General features: G+C 37.0%; 1 protein-coding gene across 3 annotated transcripts in view; it reads right to left on the bottom strand.

Moving 5' to 3' along the window:
* The window catches only part of CTNNA2 (catenin alpha 2), a 522,682-nt gene that overhangs the window by 367,694 nt on the left and 138,398 nt on the right, over nucleotides 1–16,590 (bottom strand). For all 3 annotated transcript variants that reach the window (XM_074821833.1, XM_074821829.1, XM_074821830.1), the window contains exon 6: nucleotides 16,242–16,508. In XM_074821833.1, the coding sequence (XP_074677934.1) occupies nucleotides 16,242–16,508 (267 nt within the window). The remainder of the gene's footprint in view (nucleotides 1–16,241; nucleotides 16,509–16,590) is intronic.

Genomic DNA, 16,590 nt, shown 5'->3' with positions numbered 1-16,590 from the left:
TATTAATCTTTCCTGAATCTTCCAAAACTTCCTTGGATATTCCAGAAATTCATATGAAAGATGCACGTGGCAACTGAGGCACGGCTCTCCACTGAAGTGCAGATGGAAAATCCTTTATTATTAAAATGGTATGTATTTACGCCTTCGCTACCTTAGCTCTTACTTCATAATAAACAAATCAGCAGCTAGACACTCATCAACCCTCTCTTCTACAAACAGCTCCATCCACCTTAGCACCGCCTTGCAGTCTCTTATCTCTCTTCCAAGGGCTGTTTCTCCTCCAAACCTTCCTGCTTCTCTGGGCCTGTGCAGAGCAGAGCTGATGCTTCTCCAAGCCAGCACAGGACAGAGCTCCTGCCTGGCTCGCCAAGCAGAGTTCTCTCGAGCAGAGCTCTCCACCTTCGCCGAGCTCCCCCAAACTGAGCTCTCCAGCTGAGCTCTCTAACTGAGCTGACCAGGTGATATCAATTTGGCTCTTAAGTATTGAGTCTCCCCCAGCTGTGCAGGGCTGACAGGCCAATGCCGACTTGCCTCTTAATCATTTACCAGTAACACATGATTTGACTCTTAACATATTGAATCTCCCACAGCTGCTCAGAACTGACACTCCCACATCTCCCCCTTCTTTGTTTTACAACAGCACCTGCAAAGGCTTTATCAATTAAGGTTTAGACAAACTTTAGAAGACACAATATACATAGAATAATTACAAAATAAGGAAAACGCACTGACCACTAATACACACAAAATCAGATTCAGCACACATCTTCACCACACAGGCAGCCTCATTGAGGGCTGCCATTTTCTTCACACAAGCCTTAAGCTTAACAAATACTCCAATCTACACTATTTTTAACTTAAGAAGTACTACAATCTGCATTATCTTATTATTTTCCTTAAGCTTAACAAATACTCCAATCTATATTATTTTTAACTTAACAAGTACTACAATCTACACTAGTTTATTATTTTCCTTAAGCTTAACAAATACTACAATCTGCATTTATTGTTTTCCTTAAACTTACCAAATATTACAATCTCCATTATTTTTAACTTAACAAATACTCCAATCTGCATTTACACAAAGCCATTGCTTGTTGACTATGTGGTGTATCCTGGAGAATTCCCCCTTCTTTGATTTTAAATCAAGGTCTTTAGTATACAAATTAGTAATTTTGGAATAGACAAGGGACCCTGCACCACAGTATCAGGCTGGGAGCTTCTTTACTGTATTTACTTGAAAAATACGGACTTGTCTTCCTCCGATCCACTTGTGTTGGTGGGATACATTCTTCTGGACTCCCTCGATCTGTCTCTTCCCCTGTTTTCTTTTTTCTGTTTGAATGTCTTCAACAGGACCTTTTTCCTCAAGCCATTCTTTAATCTTTCTCACCGTGTCCATATCCCCTTGTGCCAAGGCTTCTGGCCTCACTTTTACCCACGGATCATCCCCAGCTAAGGGAGGACACAGGTCAGGTTCTCTTTTAGGGTTTACAGTGTCAGGGTCTAAAAGATTATCACAGTCAAAAGACCCAGCATATAAAGCTTGCCAGGGTTCAGAACACGTGTCCTCGCCCTCTGTATCAACAGACTGGCCACGTTCCTTATGTTGATTTTTCATTATCTCAAAAAGAGTTCTCCATGTCAGTAAGAGTTCTGTCGCAACCTGATTCCCTCGTGTTGCACAGTCCCATAATCTTATTCCTGCTTTATCCCGTATCAGAATAGTGAATATAGTAACCGTAACTGCTACCCACTTTAGAATTCTCTTCAAGGCATGCGAGTTAATATGCACCTTATATTTTTCTTCTGAGGGTATTGACCTACCCATCACTTCCCCACAGCTCACCTTGCTCACACTGCAATGGTGATTGATGCTGGCTCCTGCTTCCTTTCAGCAGCTCTTAAATTCTGTGGGGTTTGCCACTGGAGTGATCTAAGCTGATCACACTTATCGCCGCCTCACACAGGGCACCATTTGTGGCAACTGAGGCACAGACTCTCCATTGAAGTGCAGGTGGAAAATCCTTTATTATTAAAATGGTACGTATTTATGCCCTCGCTACCTTAGCTCTTACTTCATAATAAACAAATCAGCAGCTAGACACTCATCAACCCTCTCTTCTACAAACAGCTCCATCCACCTTAGCACCGCCTTGCAGTCTCTTATCTCTCTTCCAAGGGCTGTTTCTCCTCCAAGCCTTGCTGCTTCTCTGGGCCTGTGCAGAGCAGAGCTGACGCTTCTCCAAGCCAGCGCAGGACAGAGCTCCTGCCTGGCTCACCAAGCAGAGTTCTCTCAAGCAGAGCTCTCCACCTTCGCCGAGCTCCCCAAACTGAGCTCTCCGGCTGAGCTCTCTAACTGAGCTGACCAGGTGATGTCAATTTGGCTTTTAAGTACTGAATTGCCCACAGCTGTGCAGAACTGACACTCCCACAGGTGCAAGTTATTTACGATGGAAGAGAGAGTGGGATATTCTCTGTTAACTAATCCCTTCATTTTGATTATCTTTATTAGTAGACTACACTGCTGATATGTCACAAGATTATCTCAGGACTAAATGGAAAAAAAAAAAAGAGGAAATTGTCATTAACACTGCAAGAAAACCATTATTAGATAAACACACTTAGACAAAAACATGAAATATCTCTGATTCCCATTCCCAGCCTTTTCCTAAAGGCTTTCACAAGCTTTTTTTGTTTGTTTTTAAATCAGGAAAAAGTGCTGGATTACTTAACTAGAAGGAGAGCACTACAGGAAGACAGTCTAAAAATATCTTTAATTTGTCAAACAGCCTCCCAGTTAGCAAAATATCTTTATTTCACTACAAGAAAATTTGATTTTCAAAGACAGTTTTCCATTAAAAACATTTTAATTCTTAAATTATGATCACTACTAAACAATTGTGTACTTATATATTAAATTTATTACCAAATATTAAATAGGGCTAAACCACATAGATTCTACCCCTATGAGTGTAGAACCTGAGGTAATATTATGAGGTTTGAGTCACTGCTAGATTATATTCTGGCTTGCTTTTCTCCTTTTGTCTTTCCAGGTAACAAATGCAAAAGCAATAATCACCTGCTCCCACTTACACGCACATTAGCAGCACCATATAAATTCAGTAAGCTTTTGCTGCAATCATGCAAAAAAGTTTCATAATTGCATATTGTCTAAAAATGCTCTGTAAGCCCTGCACTTCTGAGTTTTAAAATAAATCATGAAATATGAATGAGGCAGATCTGAAAAAGTTAAAAGTATTGTTCTCTAATAATCAAACCTATTTTATAGTACATCAGGTTATTGTTAACGAACCATTTTCATTTTCACAATATTTTGATAACTTTATGATTAGTCTATTTTCTTTAATATCCAAGAGCAATCAACAAGCGCAAGCCAAATGACAGTTAATTTGAAAAAATTACGCTACAGTGTATTAAAATGTAAATCAAGATTTAGGGACATGATACATAACTAACATCTCCATTTAATGTCAATAATTGTATCTGTTTATTGCTAGTCAGAACATGCTTAAATGAACTTATTCTAGGCTGAATTCTGATTCCAAGTGAATAGGCTTTCTTTAATTCAGCAGGACAAGGTTTTTACAAAAGATCTGCTTATTTCTCAATAAAGCTTCCAATTAACTCTACACACAAAAAACACAACTCTCATTACTATACAGAGAAAGAGGATCAAGCCTTCTGGAATCTATAACTTAACTGAACACATAGCAGTTAAATAGTAATAAACATAAGGATGTCAGGAAATTTATGAAGATTCATTGTTTAATAAAAGGAACAGAAGAATTTTAACCAGATAGCATATTTTTCCAGCTCCAGGAACTGCTGACTTAGCAGAAATAAATACAGCATTACCCAGAATGTGAAATAATGTCTCATATGTATCTTCTAGGGTCTGTGTTTCACAGCAGTAAGCAGAGCAGTTTTACAAGCATCTAAATTAGAAATGACTTCTCTAAGAGTTCAGCTTATACATATTTATGTAGCTGTGCTTTTCAGTCAAACGGTAATACTTAAAGAATAGAGTTCACCAACACATTTTTCTTCATAAGCATTGGGATTTTCAGAAATCAACTATATAAATTCATCTTCACAACAGCATATTTAATTCAGTAGTAGCAAGACTGAAATTTCACGAAATTAACTATCTTAGCAATTTATGCCATTAGTAAGAAGTTACAAAAAAAAATAGCTGCATGTTTCCAATTATTTTCAGTGTTTTGTTATTCAAATCTTGTGGTTTTTTCAATGACCATAAAAATGGTCATTAACAAAGACAGGAAGCACTTTTTACTAGATACGAGAGGATTTCCAATAGCCAACATCCATTCTACTGGTAGCAAACATCTTTCTCAATCCATAGACTTGATCAAAGCAATATCCATACAGCATTATTGCAATTTTCATGTTCCAGTTATACCAATATAACCAGTTCTTCAGAAATGCCCTACTTTTCCCCCTCTTCCTTATAGCCACGGTGTAAGGTTCTCTACCTACACAACAAATTTCAAACTTTGACTCTTACACCTCTCAGTGAGTTACGAATCACATTTTTCTTCTTAGAGGTTTCTGAAGACCCTGCATTCAGTCTTCTATGAGATCCAAGGACATACCAAGAATATTTCCTGGAATATTTCCAACCTTTTCAAGCCTTCAACGTGCAGATCAAATGTCTCCAATATCTCTGATCACTGAAACCCAATTCAGTATTTTCACAAGTATTTATGTCATACTCCATGAATAAATTTAGGAAATTCTGTACAGGCCACATGCAAATACCATTTACATTTTAAATAATAAAGTGTGTATCATTCAGGGTGTATAATTAATTCAAGCCAGCTTTCCTCAATGTAAAACTTAGAAAAGGAGTATATTTGTGGGTTTTTTTTCTAAATGAGATCTTTATGAACATCAAACCTTAGCTCATGAAGAGTAAAAGCCACTGATTTGCACTTAGCAATTTTTCATCCATATCCCACAAAACTTTTTGTTTATAATTAATTTCTGGGCTTAAGAAGTCAGTTAAATATTTGTTTTGGATATTCTGTTAATGACAATTCAGAATCACAGAATAATATAGATTGGAATGGACTTCTCGAGGTTAATTGCTTTGAACACTTCCTTAAAGCAGAGTCAACTTTGACATTAGGCCAGGTTGCTCAACGCTTCATCCAGTCAAGATGAAACCTCCATCCTTGGAGATTTTTCAAATCTCTCTGCTCCCTCTTTCAGTTCTTGTTGTGGGTTTTTTCTTTGTTTGTTTGTTTTTTTTATTGTCTCCCCAATATCCAAACAGAGTTTTCCTCCAGTCAGCTTGTGCCAGTTGCCTCTCATCCAGATACCATGAACCTCAAAGTAGACTCTAGCTCCATTTTCTCTACACCATCCTACTAGGCAGTTGAAGACACCAACAAGATCCGTCCTCAAAGCCTCTTACTCTGCCATCCAGAATATTCCCAGCTGTGCCAGCCCCCCCCCCCCGATTTGTCATGTCCTGCAGCCCCCTCATGGTCTTGTGGTCTCTGCTGGATCTGTTTAAGTACGTCAGTCTTCTTTGCACTAGGAAGCCTTACACTGGATCTGGAAAGCCTGATGCAGTTTCATACGTGCCAAATAAAGGGGTAAAAATCACTCTGCTTGACCTACTGCCTACACTCGTACTAATGTAGCCTCGTAGGTGTCTGACCTGCATGGCTGTAGGGCCGCACTGTTGACTCAGGTTGAACTGGCTGTCCACCAGGATCATTAAATGCCTTTTTTTTTTTGCCCCACTGCTTTCTTAACCCTAGCATCACATAAAATGACCAGAACTAACTTCTGGGCCTCTCTTAATTCACTTTTAAAACAGGAAATACTGCTCGGAAAGAAAGCCTTAGAGATTCTAAGGAAAGAAACGGAATAAGTACTCTTTGTTTAAAATATAATAAATAACGATGTAGTTACTTTCTGATGGGTGGTTATAAATAAATATTTTAGATACTTATTTTAAACTCTAAGAATTTCTCAAATATCTCACAAGGACAACAGGCTTTTGAGCCTTGGATAAAAGGGAACGGGGATGAGAACCTGCTACGTGACAGCTCTTGACATTCAGTACCCAGAGACACACTATTTTTTGTTTCTGGAAGGTTTAACTCCTTTTTGAAGAAAGCTTAGTATCTAAATGCAACTTCAGACTATGTTATTGACATGTACAAAGTTCTTACACATATATTAGTATTATGTCAACAAGGAAATGTCTTCTTGGAAGGAAGAAAAAAATAGTTGCAGGAAACCTGGCTAAACAAATTCCTTCGAAAGTCTCAAGTTCCCATCACTTCTTGATAACCAGTTAATGAACAATGAATGTAAATGAATTGGAACATTTTACATTTCTTATTAGTTAACTAATGTTAAAGACATAAATCAAGGCCTGACACCATAATTCAGGCTTTAGAAATAAGTGTTTCAAGCCTCTTTACAACTGCAGACAGATTAGTGTAAGCTGTATCTTTGCTATGAACGTACATAATTTTTGGCTTCAGCTGCTGAAACAAAGTCAAAGAAAATTAATTTAAATATAATTGGAGACTTATTTGAAAGCTGTTAAACTTGTGATAATATCTTCTTTAAGCATATTATAGATAACTTTTTTCTCTTGTACTCTCCATTTTTAAAAAAAAAATATATAAAGATGTGTTTATAGAGTAGTTGCAATGTTTTCATAAAGAATAAAAACTTTCAGAAACTTCATACTATTTAGTACTAGAAGCCATCTTTATCTTGTTCAAACAGGAATAAACTGTCATGAACACTAATAAACTATAGGGCATCACTTCTGAAATTTAAAGTATCAGACAAATTATTCACACTTCAACTAAAAATACTGAAAACAGCCACATACCCTACATAAATGCATTTTATTATCAGAGAGTACATAAACATTGAAGCTTGTTGAAATTTATCTGGACTAGATCTTTTTCAATAATTCCAAAAAAACAGGTTTTATTAGAAATATAAAGTAAACCAAAACCAAAACAGTAAATCAAATTAATCTTTTAAAACAATTTTACAACTCAAAAAAACACGATTACCGTATCATTGTCAGCGTTTTCCAAGTTAAGCATGTGCTCTTGCAAAATCTTGTTATGTGCATTGCCTAATTGTTCATGAAAAATCTGCTCATCTTCTGGTTTCTGCAAGTAGAGAGTCTTAAGGAAATTTCAGCAGCAGCTTCAGAAGCACAACTTTGTTTACTTTTTAAACCATAAGTAATGTTAATGACTGGGAGGCTGGAGAGATGGAAGAAGTTCCAGTTGTGAAAAAGCTGAAAATCAGCCAACATAAAATTAATTCTTAAATCAATGGATAGATTCATAAACTTTGATAGTGCTCAGCATTTTGGCAAGCTTGGAAAAAAAAGTACATGGAAAGCATAATTTAATGAAACCACAGCACCTTAGAGCTGGTAACAAAAAGATTCTTAAATTATAGCTCTGCTATCACTCGCAATAAATTGTGACAAATAACATTTTTGGACAGACACCCACTCAATTACCTCCTACACAACCTCTGACTGAGAGAACAAGAAGGAATTCAACTTTTCTTTATACTTCTTTAACTTTTCTATTGTGCAAAATGATGATGAGAGCAATGATGGCCTGTGTCGGACTCTTTATACAATTTATTGTGCTCTGTTCTTCAAAACACACAAACCCCCCGATTAAACAAAAGTTATTTCCTCTTGTAATGGAGTAAAAGTGAATTTTAAAAGAAATTATCAAATCATATAAAAGAAGTTCAGTATCAACCTGTTCTGTTCTAATGGGCAACAACCTTATTTGAGAAAAGGAACATTTTAAAAGCACTGATTAGAAAAAAAAAAAAAAAAATTATACACACACACAAAACCCAAAACAAAACTGAAAAAAACCCAACCAGCAACTCATGCTGTTCTGTAGGGCTGTGGAAGGAAGGAAAGTTGAATTGACTTTTCAGACTCATATTCTCAAAGACAGGAAAAGCATCTTTGAGGGTATAATAATACAGTTGTGAATCTAATATGAGATGCTATCAAAAAAAAAAAAAAAAACCAAAAACAAATGTAAAGTTTGAAAAGTATTCATACAAGACAATGTAGTAACATAAAACTGATAAAGCAGCTGCTGCAATCCTACCACTGCCTAGCTGGGGCTCTGCAGGTGGAGTAATTATCCAGATAGAACAGAAATATTGTTCAATTAAGAGACTTCCATAAAGCACAGTTTTACAAAAATTTACATCTAAGACAATCCCAGTGAACTCAAGTGATACATTATGTACCAGGGTAAGCAGCACAGCACAGTAGAAGAGACAATTCGAATTTAGGGCTTTGTGGGTCCTTTATTGACTCTTGTACTACAAGGTTGGACCAGATGATGTTTCAGGTCCCTTCCAACCTGATATTCTATGATTCTATAAATCTGCTGTGTGACCCTGGACAAATGATACCTTCTTTCCTCTATTTCTCTTTTTACACGTTATTAATTCATCTATTTAGAATGTAAAACCTTCAGGGTAGAGAACATTTCCTAACATGCTTCTCAGTGATTCAGCACAATGAAAATACAATTTTTGAGGCAAACGCCACTGCAAAGTGAACAATACGTCAGAAGAAAACCACAGTGACAAATGCATCTAAAATATCAAATTGATAGATATCTTAGATAAATAATGTCACAACCACAAGACCGTGTGAAAAACTGCCTTTGTGTAAAAAGAAGCACATAATATACTGAGGGAGCCAGTTCTTCAGAACAACTTGGGAGATAAGACTGTATAAATAAGAGTGTTCCATGTATTCCTTTGTCAGAAGTGCCTGCACTACTGTGAAAACAAACGCAGCGTGCTCAGGGGTTTGGTTTATGTACATATGTCAGTGTCCCCCGAAGCGCTAACAAGGCTATTTAGTTCCTGTTTAGCAATAAATCAAATGTTTCTATCCATCACTATGCTGCGTTTCACAGACACACCATACAGCTATAATTTGAAGAAAACAGTGTGACAGTACAATGCCACACTGCAGGTTTCGATGAGCTGGTTTGATGTTTTAGAAGAACAGAGAACTAATTCAGAGAAATAAGTGAATATCTTTCCTTCTGGAATAGCAGGATGATTAAATTCATAGTAGTTTGATGAATATCACACTCAGGTAGAAGCACACAGCCAAGAACAGATGGAGGAGCAACAGCCCCTACTTCCACAGCCCCCAGCAGTCCTCTCCTGACTCTGTTCTCTCACTGTAAATGGAGATATTGTTTCCCTGAAGTACTGGTGGTGTTGATTTATCACATACATGAGCTATAGAAGCATCTCAGAGGTGCTAAATAAGCATACTCAAAACAGTACCAGTCGTAGTCTAAGTGATTAGTGTTATTTTTGAGCTATTATATGTAACCTGACAAAATGTGAATGTTTTTGATTTAACAGTTCAGTTATTCATACTTATTATTAAGGATTAAATCATCAACATGTAATAAATTGAATAATAATGAAATAGTAATGTTACAAACCCCATATTTCTTTATAGCAATTTCGATTAGGTCTTTTTAAAGTATGCTTCCTTGTGTGTTTCTTCTATCTCTAACAAATTTGTTTGGATGAGGATTCACTAAAAAAACTTCTTTCCATATAAACTGGTTACTGTCCTACTACAAACAGGTAAATGTATTGACAAGAAAACACACAGAGCACTTGGCGTGTTGGCATTCCACTTTTCTTACCACCAAATGAAGTGGTAGCCATGTGGGATGCTTAAACTTACAAATAGTATTTTTGATATTTAAATCTTTCCACAATACTAATTTACTACACAGGAGCATTTCAGGGGGGGGGAATAAATAAATAAATAAATAAATAAATACATAAATAAATAAATAAATAAAAAATCATCACGAAACCCACTAGATGGTGCTCTAACACAGAAAATACAGATCAGCAGCACCATTCTCACTGCTAAAGGGGAATGAATCTAACATCCTAACTACTAGTAAGCAAGGGTGCTTCCCTTTACAGAGGCCACATTGCTGCTACTTATTTTATACCAAAATTTTGTCATTTCCAGTGCTGTCCCTTGTATTCTGGAGCTGATATTTCCATAATAATATATATATTCCCACACATACACAAGCACAGATAAAACATTAACCATAATATGTTATAAACCCAACTACTAAGATTAAAAATAGAATGAACTTCTGAAATGGGCGATTAAAACAATTTATAATCATAGAATCACAGACTGGTTTGGGTTGGAAGGGACCTTAAAGATCATCTGGTTCCACCCCCCCTGCCACGGGCAGGGACACCTTCCACTAGCCCAGGTTGCCCAAAGCCCCGTCCAACCTGGCCTTGAACCCTTCCAGGGAGGGGGCAGCCACAGCTTCTCTGGACAACCTGTGCCAGTGTCTCACCACCCTCATCGTGAAATATTTCTTCCTTATATTTAGCCTGAATTCACCCTCGATCTAAACTCAGTTTTAGTTTCTTGCTGCTAAATTACTCCTGTTGTGCAAGGAAAATTCTGAGGAAAAAAAAAAAAAAACAAAAACCAAAACCACAACAAAAGTAGCACACAGAAGGGGTTGTTGTGCACAGGAAAGTGCAACAATAACATGGGAGAAAAAGCTTGTTCAGCCCCTTAGCATCATCAGGACCCTGAGAATTTACCCTGCTTATTTCCCTCTTGAAAGGTCAGTTCAGCATCCTCAAACACATTTTTATAGTATACCTAAAAACTTTACTATAAAATACAATGTTGTGCTGTGGTTCATTATTTTCTTAATACTCAAAGGATGAGCAGTTTCTGATTTTTCCCCAGTCAGGGGGGTGCAGCCCTACTGCCTTCACACATGAAATGATGGACAGCATTCGGGTTTAAAAGCCACTTCAGCTGCACCTTAAGGGGAAAAAAATGCTACATTTCATTCAAAGTCATATACGAAGTTATCTGAATTTGCAACACACTTTCTCTAGTTCACACTAACACAGGCATTCCTATTTAAATTCAGTATATAACTGCTACTATACAGAAATAGCCATTTGTCTGTGCTTCCCTAGACATTAGAGCTCAACAAGTCTAGTTTCAAATTGCTATGTGCAGTGATATTTTTGCAACTGTTTCTTTGCAACTGTTTCATCACAGATGATTCTATGATTTTGATACTGAAACAAGCACGTTTCAATTCTTATTTTGAAGCTCGCGTTTTGTTCTTTTATCTCTGGCATCACAAATCACTTCTCAGAAGAACATATTCACAAGTAAGTTGAGATTCCATAAATATTTTGTGAAATCCATTCTCAGGCTGCATTTCTAGTACAGTCATTTGTTCAAAAAGCAACATTTTAAAGGTAGTCACTTAATGATACAGCATCTCTTCTGTCTGCTACCATTATGTCACATTTTGACTGCTCTTAATTTTATTACCAAAAAGAGTGGCCTTTGCTATTGTGGTACACAAGTACTTTGTCTTTTCAGTTTTTATGTAATTTTTTTTCCCCTTATTACATGCTTATTAGATCTTACACTCCATTTAAGGAGCACTGCATTCACTAGCCCTGCAAAATATTCTCAAAGGATTATTAACATCTTCAAGAAATATGTTATGAGAATCCATTTATTAAGTATGAACTTCATTTTACAGCCTGGAGGACAGTGACCAGAGTCATCAGACACTTTTTTCCCTCATAAAATATAGTCTTCTCTCAAATGGTAGACTTGCACTTTTCAAAAAGATTGAGTAACTCTGCCTGGAATTTTTCTGTTCAAAGCCTTCCCATAACCAAAAATGGTGCATTTTCAGTACCTGTCCCAAACACAGAAATATCTCATGTACCAAAACTAATTTTAACCACCTCTTTCAGTTCTCAACCAGACCAATTTGGTTCATAAACCAAACAATTTTCATATTCATTCAAGACTCCATGCGATTTTGAAACTGGAGAGTAAAGTGATGACACAGAGGCACAGATGTTCAAGATGCAACGTGGAACACCATTGCTGATAAACACCTTTAAAGATAGACGGATGGGTGCACACACACAGAAACAATAAATCACTGGAGTATTAAAATAGCATCAAGTATAGGGTGTTTCTGTTTGCATCAACATGTATGAAAAAGCAAAGACTATATATACATTTTAACAAATACAGTGTCATTTCATTCCATTGATAGATACAGAACTTGCCAATTTATTATATACACGCACACAAACAAAAATCTCAAAGAGAAAGTCAGCTAAGCAGATTCATCAGTTGTGATGTTTTCTTTCTGGAGCAATACAAAAAACAAGAGATACCTGCTTTTAGCATCACAGGAAAGCAGGGTTTTTTGTCCTTTTTTCCTTTAGATATCTCTTCTCCCCCCTTTCTAAGTCACAGGCTTTATTAATTTATTTTAGCATTTACTCATAATTTATTGTAGACAATCTTAGTCTTATTCCAAACACAGAAATAGGTCTATGCTACATGTGTAGTAAACATTTTTATATTTACAAAACTGTTACACCTACTCTCACAGTCCTGTACAAGAAGGTTACCTCATTTTTCATATCAAAATCTAAATCAAAATATTTAGAATTGTTTAAAATGTTAAGTATTTTAGGGTGCCCTGTTTGAAACCTGTTGAATTTGAATTTCTGCAGTGGTTAGCACTTCTACAGTGTTGTCAGCACATCCCACTGACACAGCTACACTTCTAGAAACTAAGAAATCACAATCTCAATCCATATTCTGAAAGGAGGCACTCTCCCACTCATCAGAGATCCCCAGTGCCCTATAAATACTATTTTTGCCTGTCACTGCCCCTTCTCTGTCCCTTCATGCAGAACGTGTCCCCCACCTATCTGTCCGCAGCCCTTGCTGTGGTAGACAGCCACTCTGCATCTCTTTACCCCATCACTTTATATCCACATACATTTTTATATCCACATCCCACAGATACTTTTACCTCTTTCCAGTTGCCAGCCCCACATTGGAGTGTAGATGCCATCTATCTTCACCTCAGCTTTCATCTAACACAGATTCCCTGGTCCTTCTCTTCACATTTCCTTGCATTTAATAATGTTACTATCTTTTTATCTACCTCCCCACTGCACTCCAGTTTGATGGGTAGGTCCTGTCTCTGGTACACATCATGATGGCTATGGGGAGAACACAGAGGTACGGGATGAATCACAACGCTCAACATGTGACAACACAGCAGTCCCTGGATAATCAGAATGTCTGAGACCTTACCAGACCAAAACTAAGACTTCCTGAGTGAAAACAGAATATTTTCAGAATTCACAATAAGTTCTTAACAAACATCTCTATGTAACTTGAATAAATTTGGGCAAGTGTCATGAGGAGAGGTAAAAGGTACATCCTTAATTGCATTAAGAACCCAGAAATATTTAATGAGCACAAAATATATACCAAATTTTACTGATAAATTACTTTACTAATAAAACCAGGAATATCTGGATTTACATGATCTAAAATTAAAGCAGGAACATTTAAGTTAAAGGACAAAATGGAGGCATTAAACATGCACTTTTGTAATCAACTTCAAACAGTACTTTAAAGCAGCAAATCTAAGAAGAAACAGATTCATGAACTCTACTCATTTCTACAGAAATTGTCTCTGAGAAGCAACAACTCTTTCTAAAACTTTGCTGCTAATAACTCACAGGTGACTTTATACCACAAGCCACCATTGTATAGAGTATGACAATTAACATGACACCTATTTAAACACAACAGCTGAAGTGCTTAAAATAGGTAAATAACTATTTGTATTTCTTGTGATGATATTTTGATTGAGAAAGTATTCAGATTATTTACACTGCAGTTATTTGAAACATTAAGACATAGAATGCTGATCCTGAAATTTGAAATAACGAAGGCTGAGAAGTGTTAAATACTATGGAAAAAACTGTAAATTATCTGTAATATAGAATTATCTTGTCATATAATACAAGGTTTAGTATGCACTTCACACCAAACAGAATTAATCTCAATCAATATGTCTGATACTGTAAAATAAGTATACTGTAAAATTATTTTCACTAGAAAATATAAATTTCCTTTCCCTTGCTGAAGTAATATATAGCCAGCACAAAAATCTAACCTTTTTTTTTTCTCTACCATCTTCTTACCCAACACAGTTTCACTAGTCTGGTAATTCTTCTTCCTCTCTTACTTGTAAAACATAAGGATAGATTCACAATCATCCCACCATGGCAGCTATAAATTTCAGCTTTCCCTGGAGTTTAGGAAATGTTGTCTCTGTTTCAAAATTAGGTGTGAATAAATCTCATTCAACAGCTAGGCAGTGAGGCAAAACAGGAAATATGGTTGGAAAGCAGATAAAGTAATAGTTTCAATCTTTGTATCCTCAGTAAGTCAGAGGAGAAAGTTTTCATTTAGTTTCTTAGAGTTAGAAAGAGAAAATTCTCAAAAAAGGCTGTTTTTCCACACATAATTGTGAACAGAACACAGCAGTATGCATACACGTCTCACATACGCATTCATGATGCCTACAACATCTCATAAAGAAGAAAAGACTTTACCTGAGGAGAAAACGATGAACAAATACTCTCACAAAGAGTCAAGGGACAATGTCAGATGTCTCTCATAGTCTTCACTAAATTTACTTTCACTAAGCACAACGACTCTCTTTGCACTGAACATCAGCCTTTTCCAGAGAGCAGCAGCATCATCAGTTTGGGACTGGGAAGTCACATGTTTTCTGTTACTGTTTGTCAAACCTCTGCTGTCCACAACATGCAAAGTCAAAAAGCCAGGGTACAATCAGATCAAACAGGGATATTATTTTCAGGTTCTTACCAATATGGGACCTGTGAGCTGAGAAGGCCCTGAAAACCATGCAGAATTCCTTACATCTTGACCCACAATAATTTTACAGAAAAAACACTAGGTCTAGAAATATAGATATTTTTAAAAAATGTTTAAAATGTCGGTACAGTCAATGCAGGCAGCACTGTTTCATTCACTTGAAAAGCGTGATGGAACTGGAGTCAACCTCTGGGTCCTGCAGTAGTTCTGAATGGTTTTACCCTCTTTGCTTGTCTCTTCCTACACCTGTCCACACATTTTCTGCAGTCATGTTTTCACCTCTAAGCCCACTTCCCCTTTGCTATTATTTGTATGCTCATTCTCTGCCTTTTTTCAATATCTTAGTCCTGGAGCTTCCCTTGATACTATAATAATTACCCTTTCTGCTATTGTCTCCAAAGTAGAGCCAACAACAGAGATCTATAGGTGCAGAAGACAATCCCACCCCAACACAACATGAGATGAACCACCTGCTCTACAGCTCCACTTTCAGCCCTAAATGCAGCAGGATTGGGTAACTCCTGACTGTGTGTGACAGATGCTTTTATTGTAACCTTGTGTATTAATCAAAGTGAAAAGGACACCATTCCCTAATAATAATTTAGACAAACCCTTACACAAAGTCAGAATGAAAGAGGAAAATATTCTCAGATACTGTCGGCAATTAAGTTCTTTTTTCACTTTCTAAAGAACAGTCGTCAAGTGTGAGATAGGGAAAAATCAAAAGACAGGACTGGCAATGAAATTAACAGTTAAACAACTAGCAGTTAAGAAAGCTGCTTAAGCATAAATGTAGCTATTGCTGGAATAGAGGCTACAGCACTTTGCCTGCAGATGAAGTGACTGGAATCAACTGTGTTTGAAGGACGCTTTTTCCATACCTTTGATTAACATAATTAATGACTCGAGTTGAATGTCAATGTTTCCAGGGTGCTCAGCTCCATCACCATCTTTATTTTATTGTTCTGACTTCCTGACTTGTCAGACAAATGTGATTTTACCATCCAACAAATCACAGATCTTGGTCACAGAACTAAAATGCCAGATTAATCAGACTTTGCATTATTTAGAGCTATGTAGTTAGATTTTTCAAGGACAATAGGGCAAGAGAGGACTTCTTTCTCTCTATCACAGCCACGGCCTATGAACACAAATAACTCCTTATAATTCAAGTCCATTAGCAGCAAGCAACTGTTCCTCATTCAAAATAACACAAATCAATGTCTGCATTTTGGCTCCACAGTCTGAGGAAAGGGACCTGAAAGGAAAGGGAAATTTGAGTCCTGTTCAAGACCCACTTGGTTAAAAGCACTGTAGATTTCATGGAGAAGCACTTCATTTTCCACACACTTCTGATACTTACATCAAATTCATTTAATGCAGCAGCAAGCTCTCCTATCCCAGTGTGCCCCTTGTTCTCATCAGTGGGTGAGGTGGCCTGGGCAGCATTGGAGATACCAGCAATTGCTTCTTGCACTTGCTTGAAGACATAGTCTCTGTTGGCCCGAGTGGCTGCAACGTCAGGGTGACGGAGAAATGCTTGGGATGCAGTATACAACATCGTGGCATTCTTCTTCAGGGCACCTCGAGCTGCAGCCATTTCGTCCCGGCAGTGAGGATCTTTCAGTTCCTATACAAAATCACACAATTTTTATAGTTGCAAATGACAGTTTTCATGTTAGAATGTATTGCCTACAGCTTAAGTATCCATG

The sequence above is a fragment of the Strix aluco genome, chromosome 4 (genome assembly GCF_031877795.1).
Source record: "Strix aluco isolate bStrAlu1 chromosome 4, bStrAlu1.hap1, whole genome shotgun sequence".
In the NCBI taxonomy this organism is placed as follows: domain Eukaryota; kingdom Metazoa; phylum Chordata; class Aves; order Strigiformes; family Strigidae; genus Strix; species Strix aluco.
Note: the sequence above shows the minus strand (reverse complement) of the source record. Positions and strands in the feature narration are given on the sequence as shown.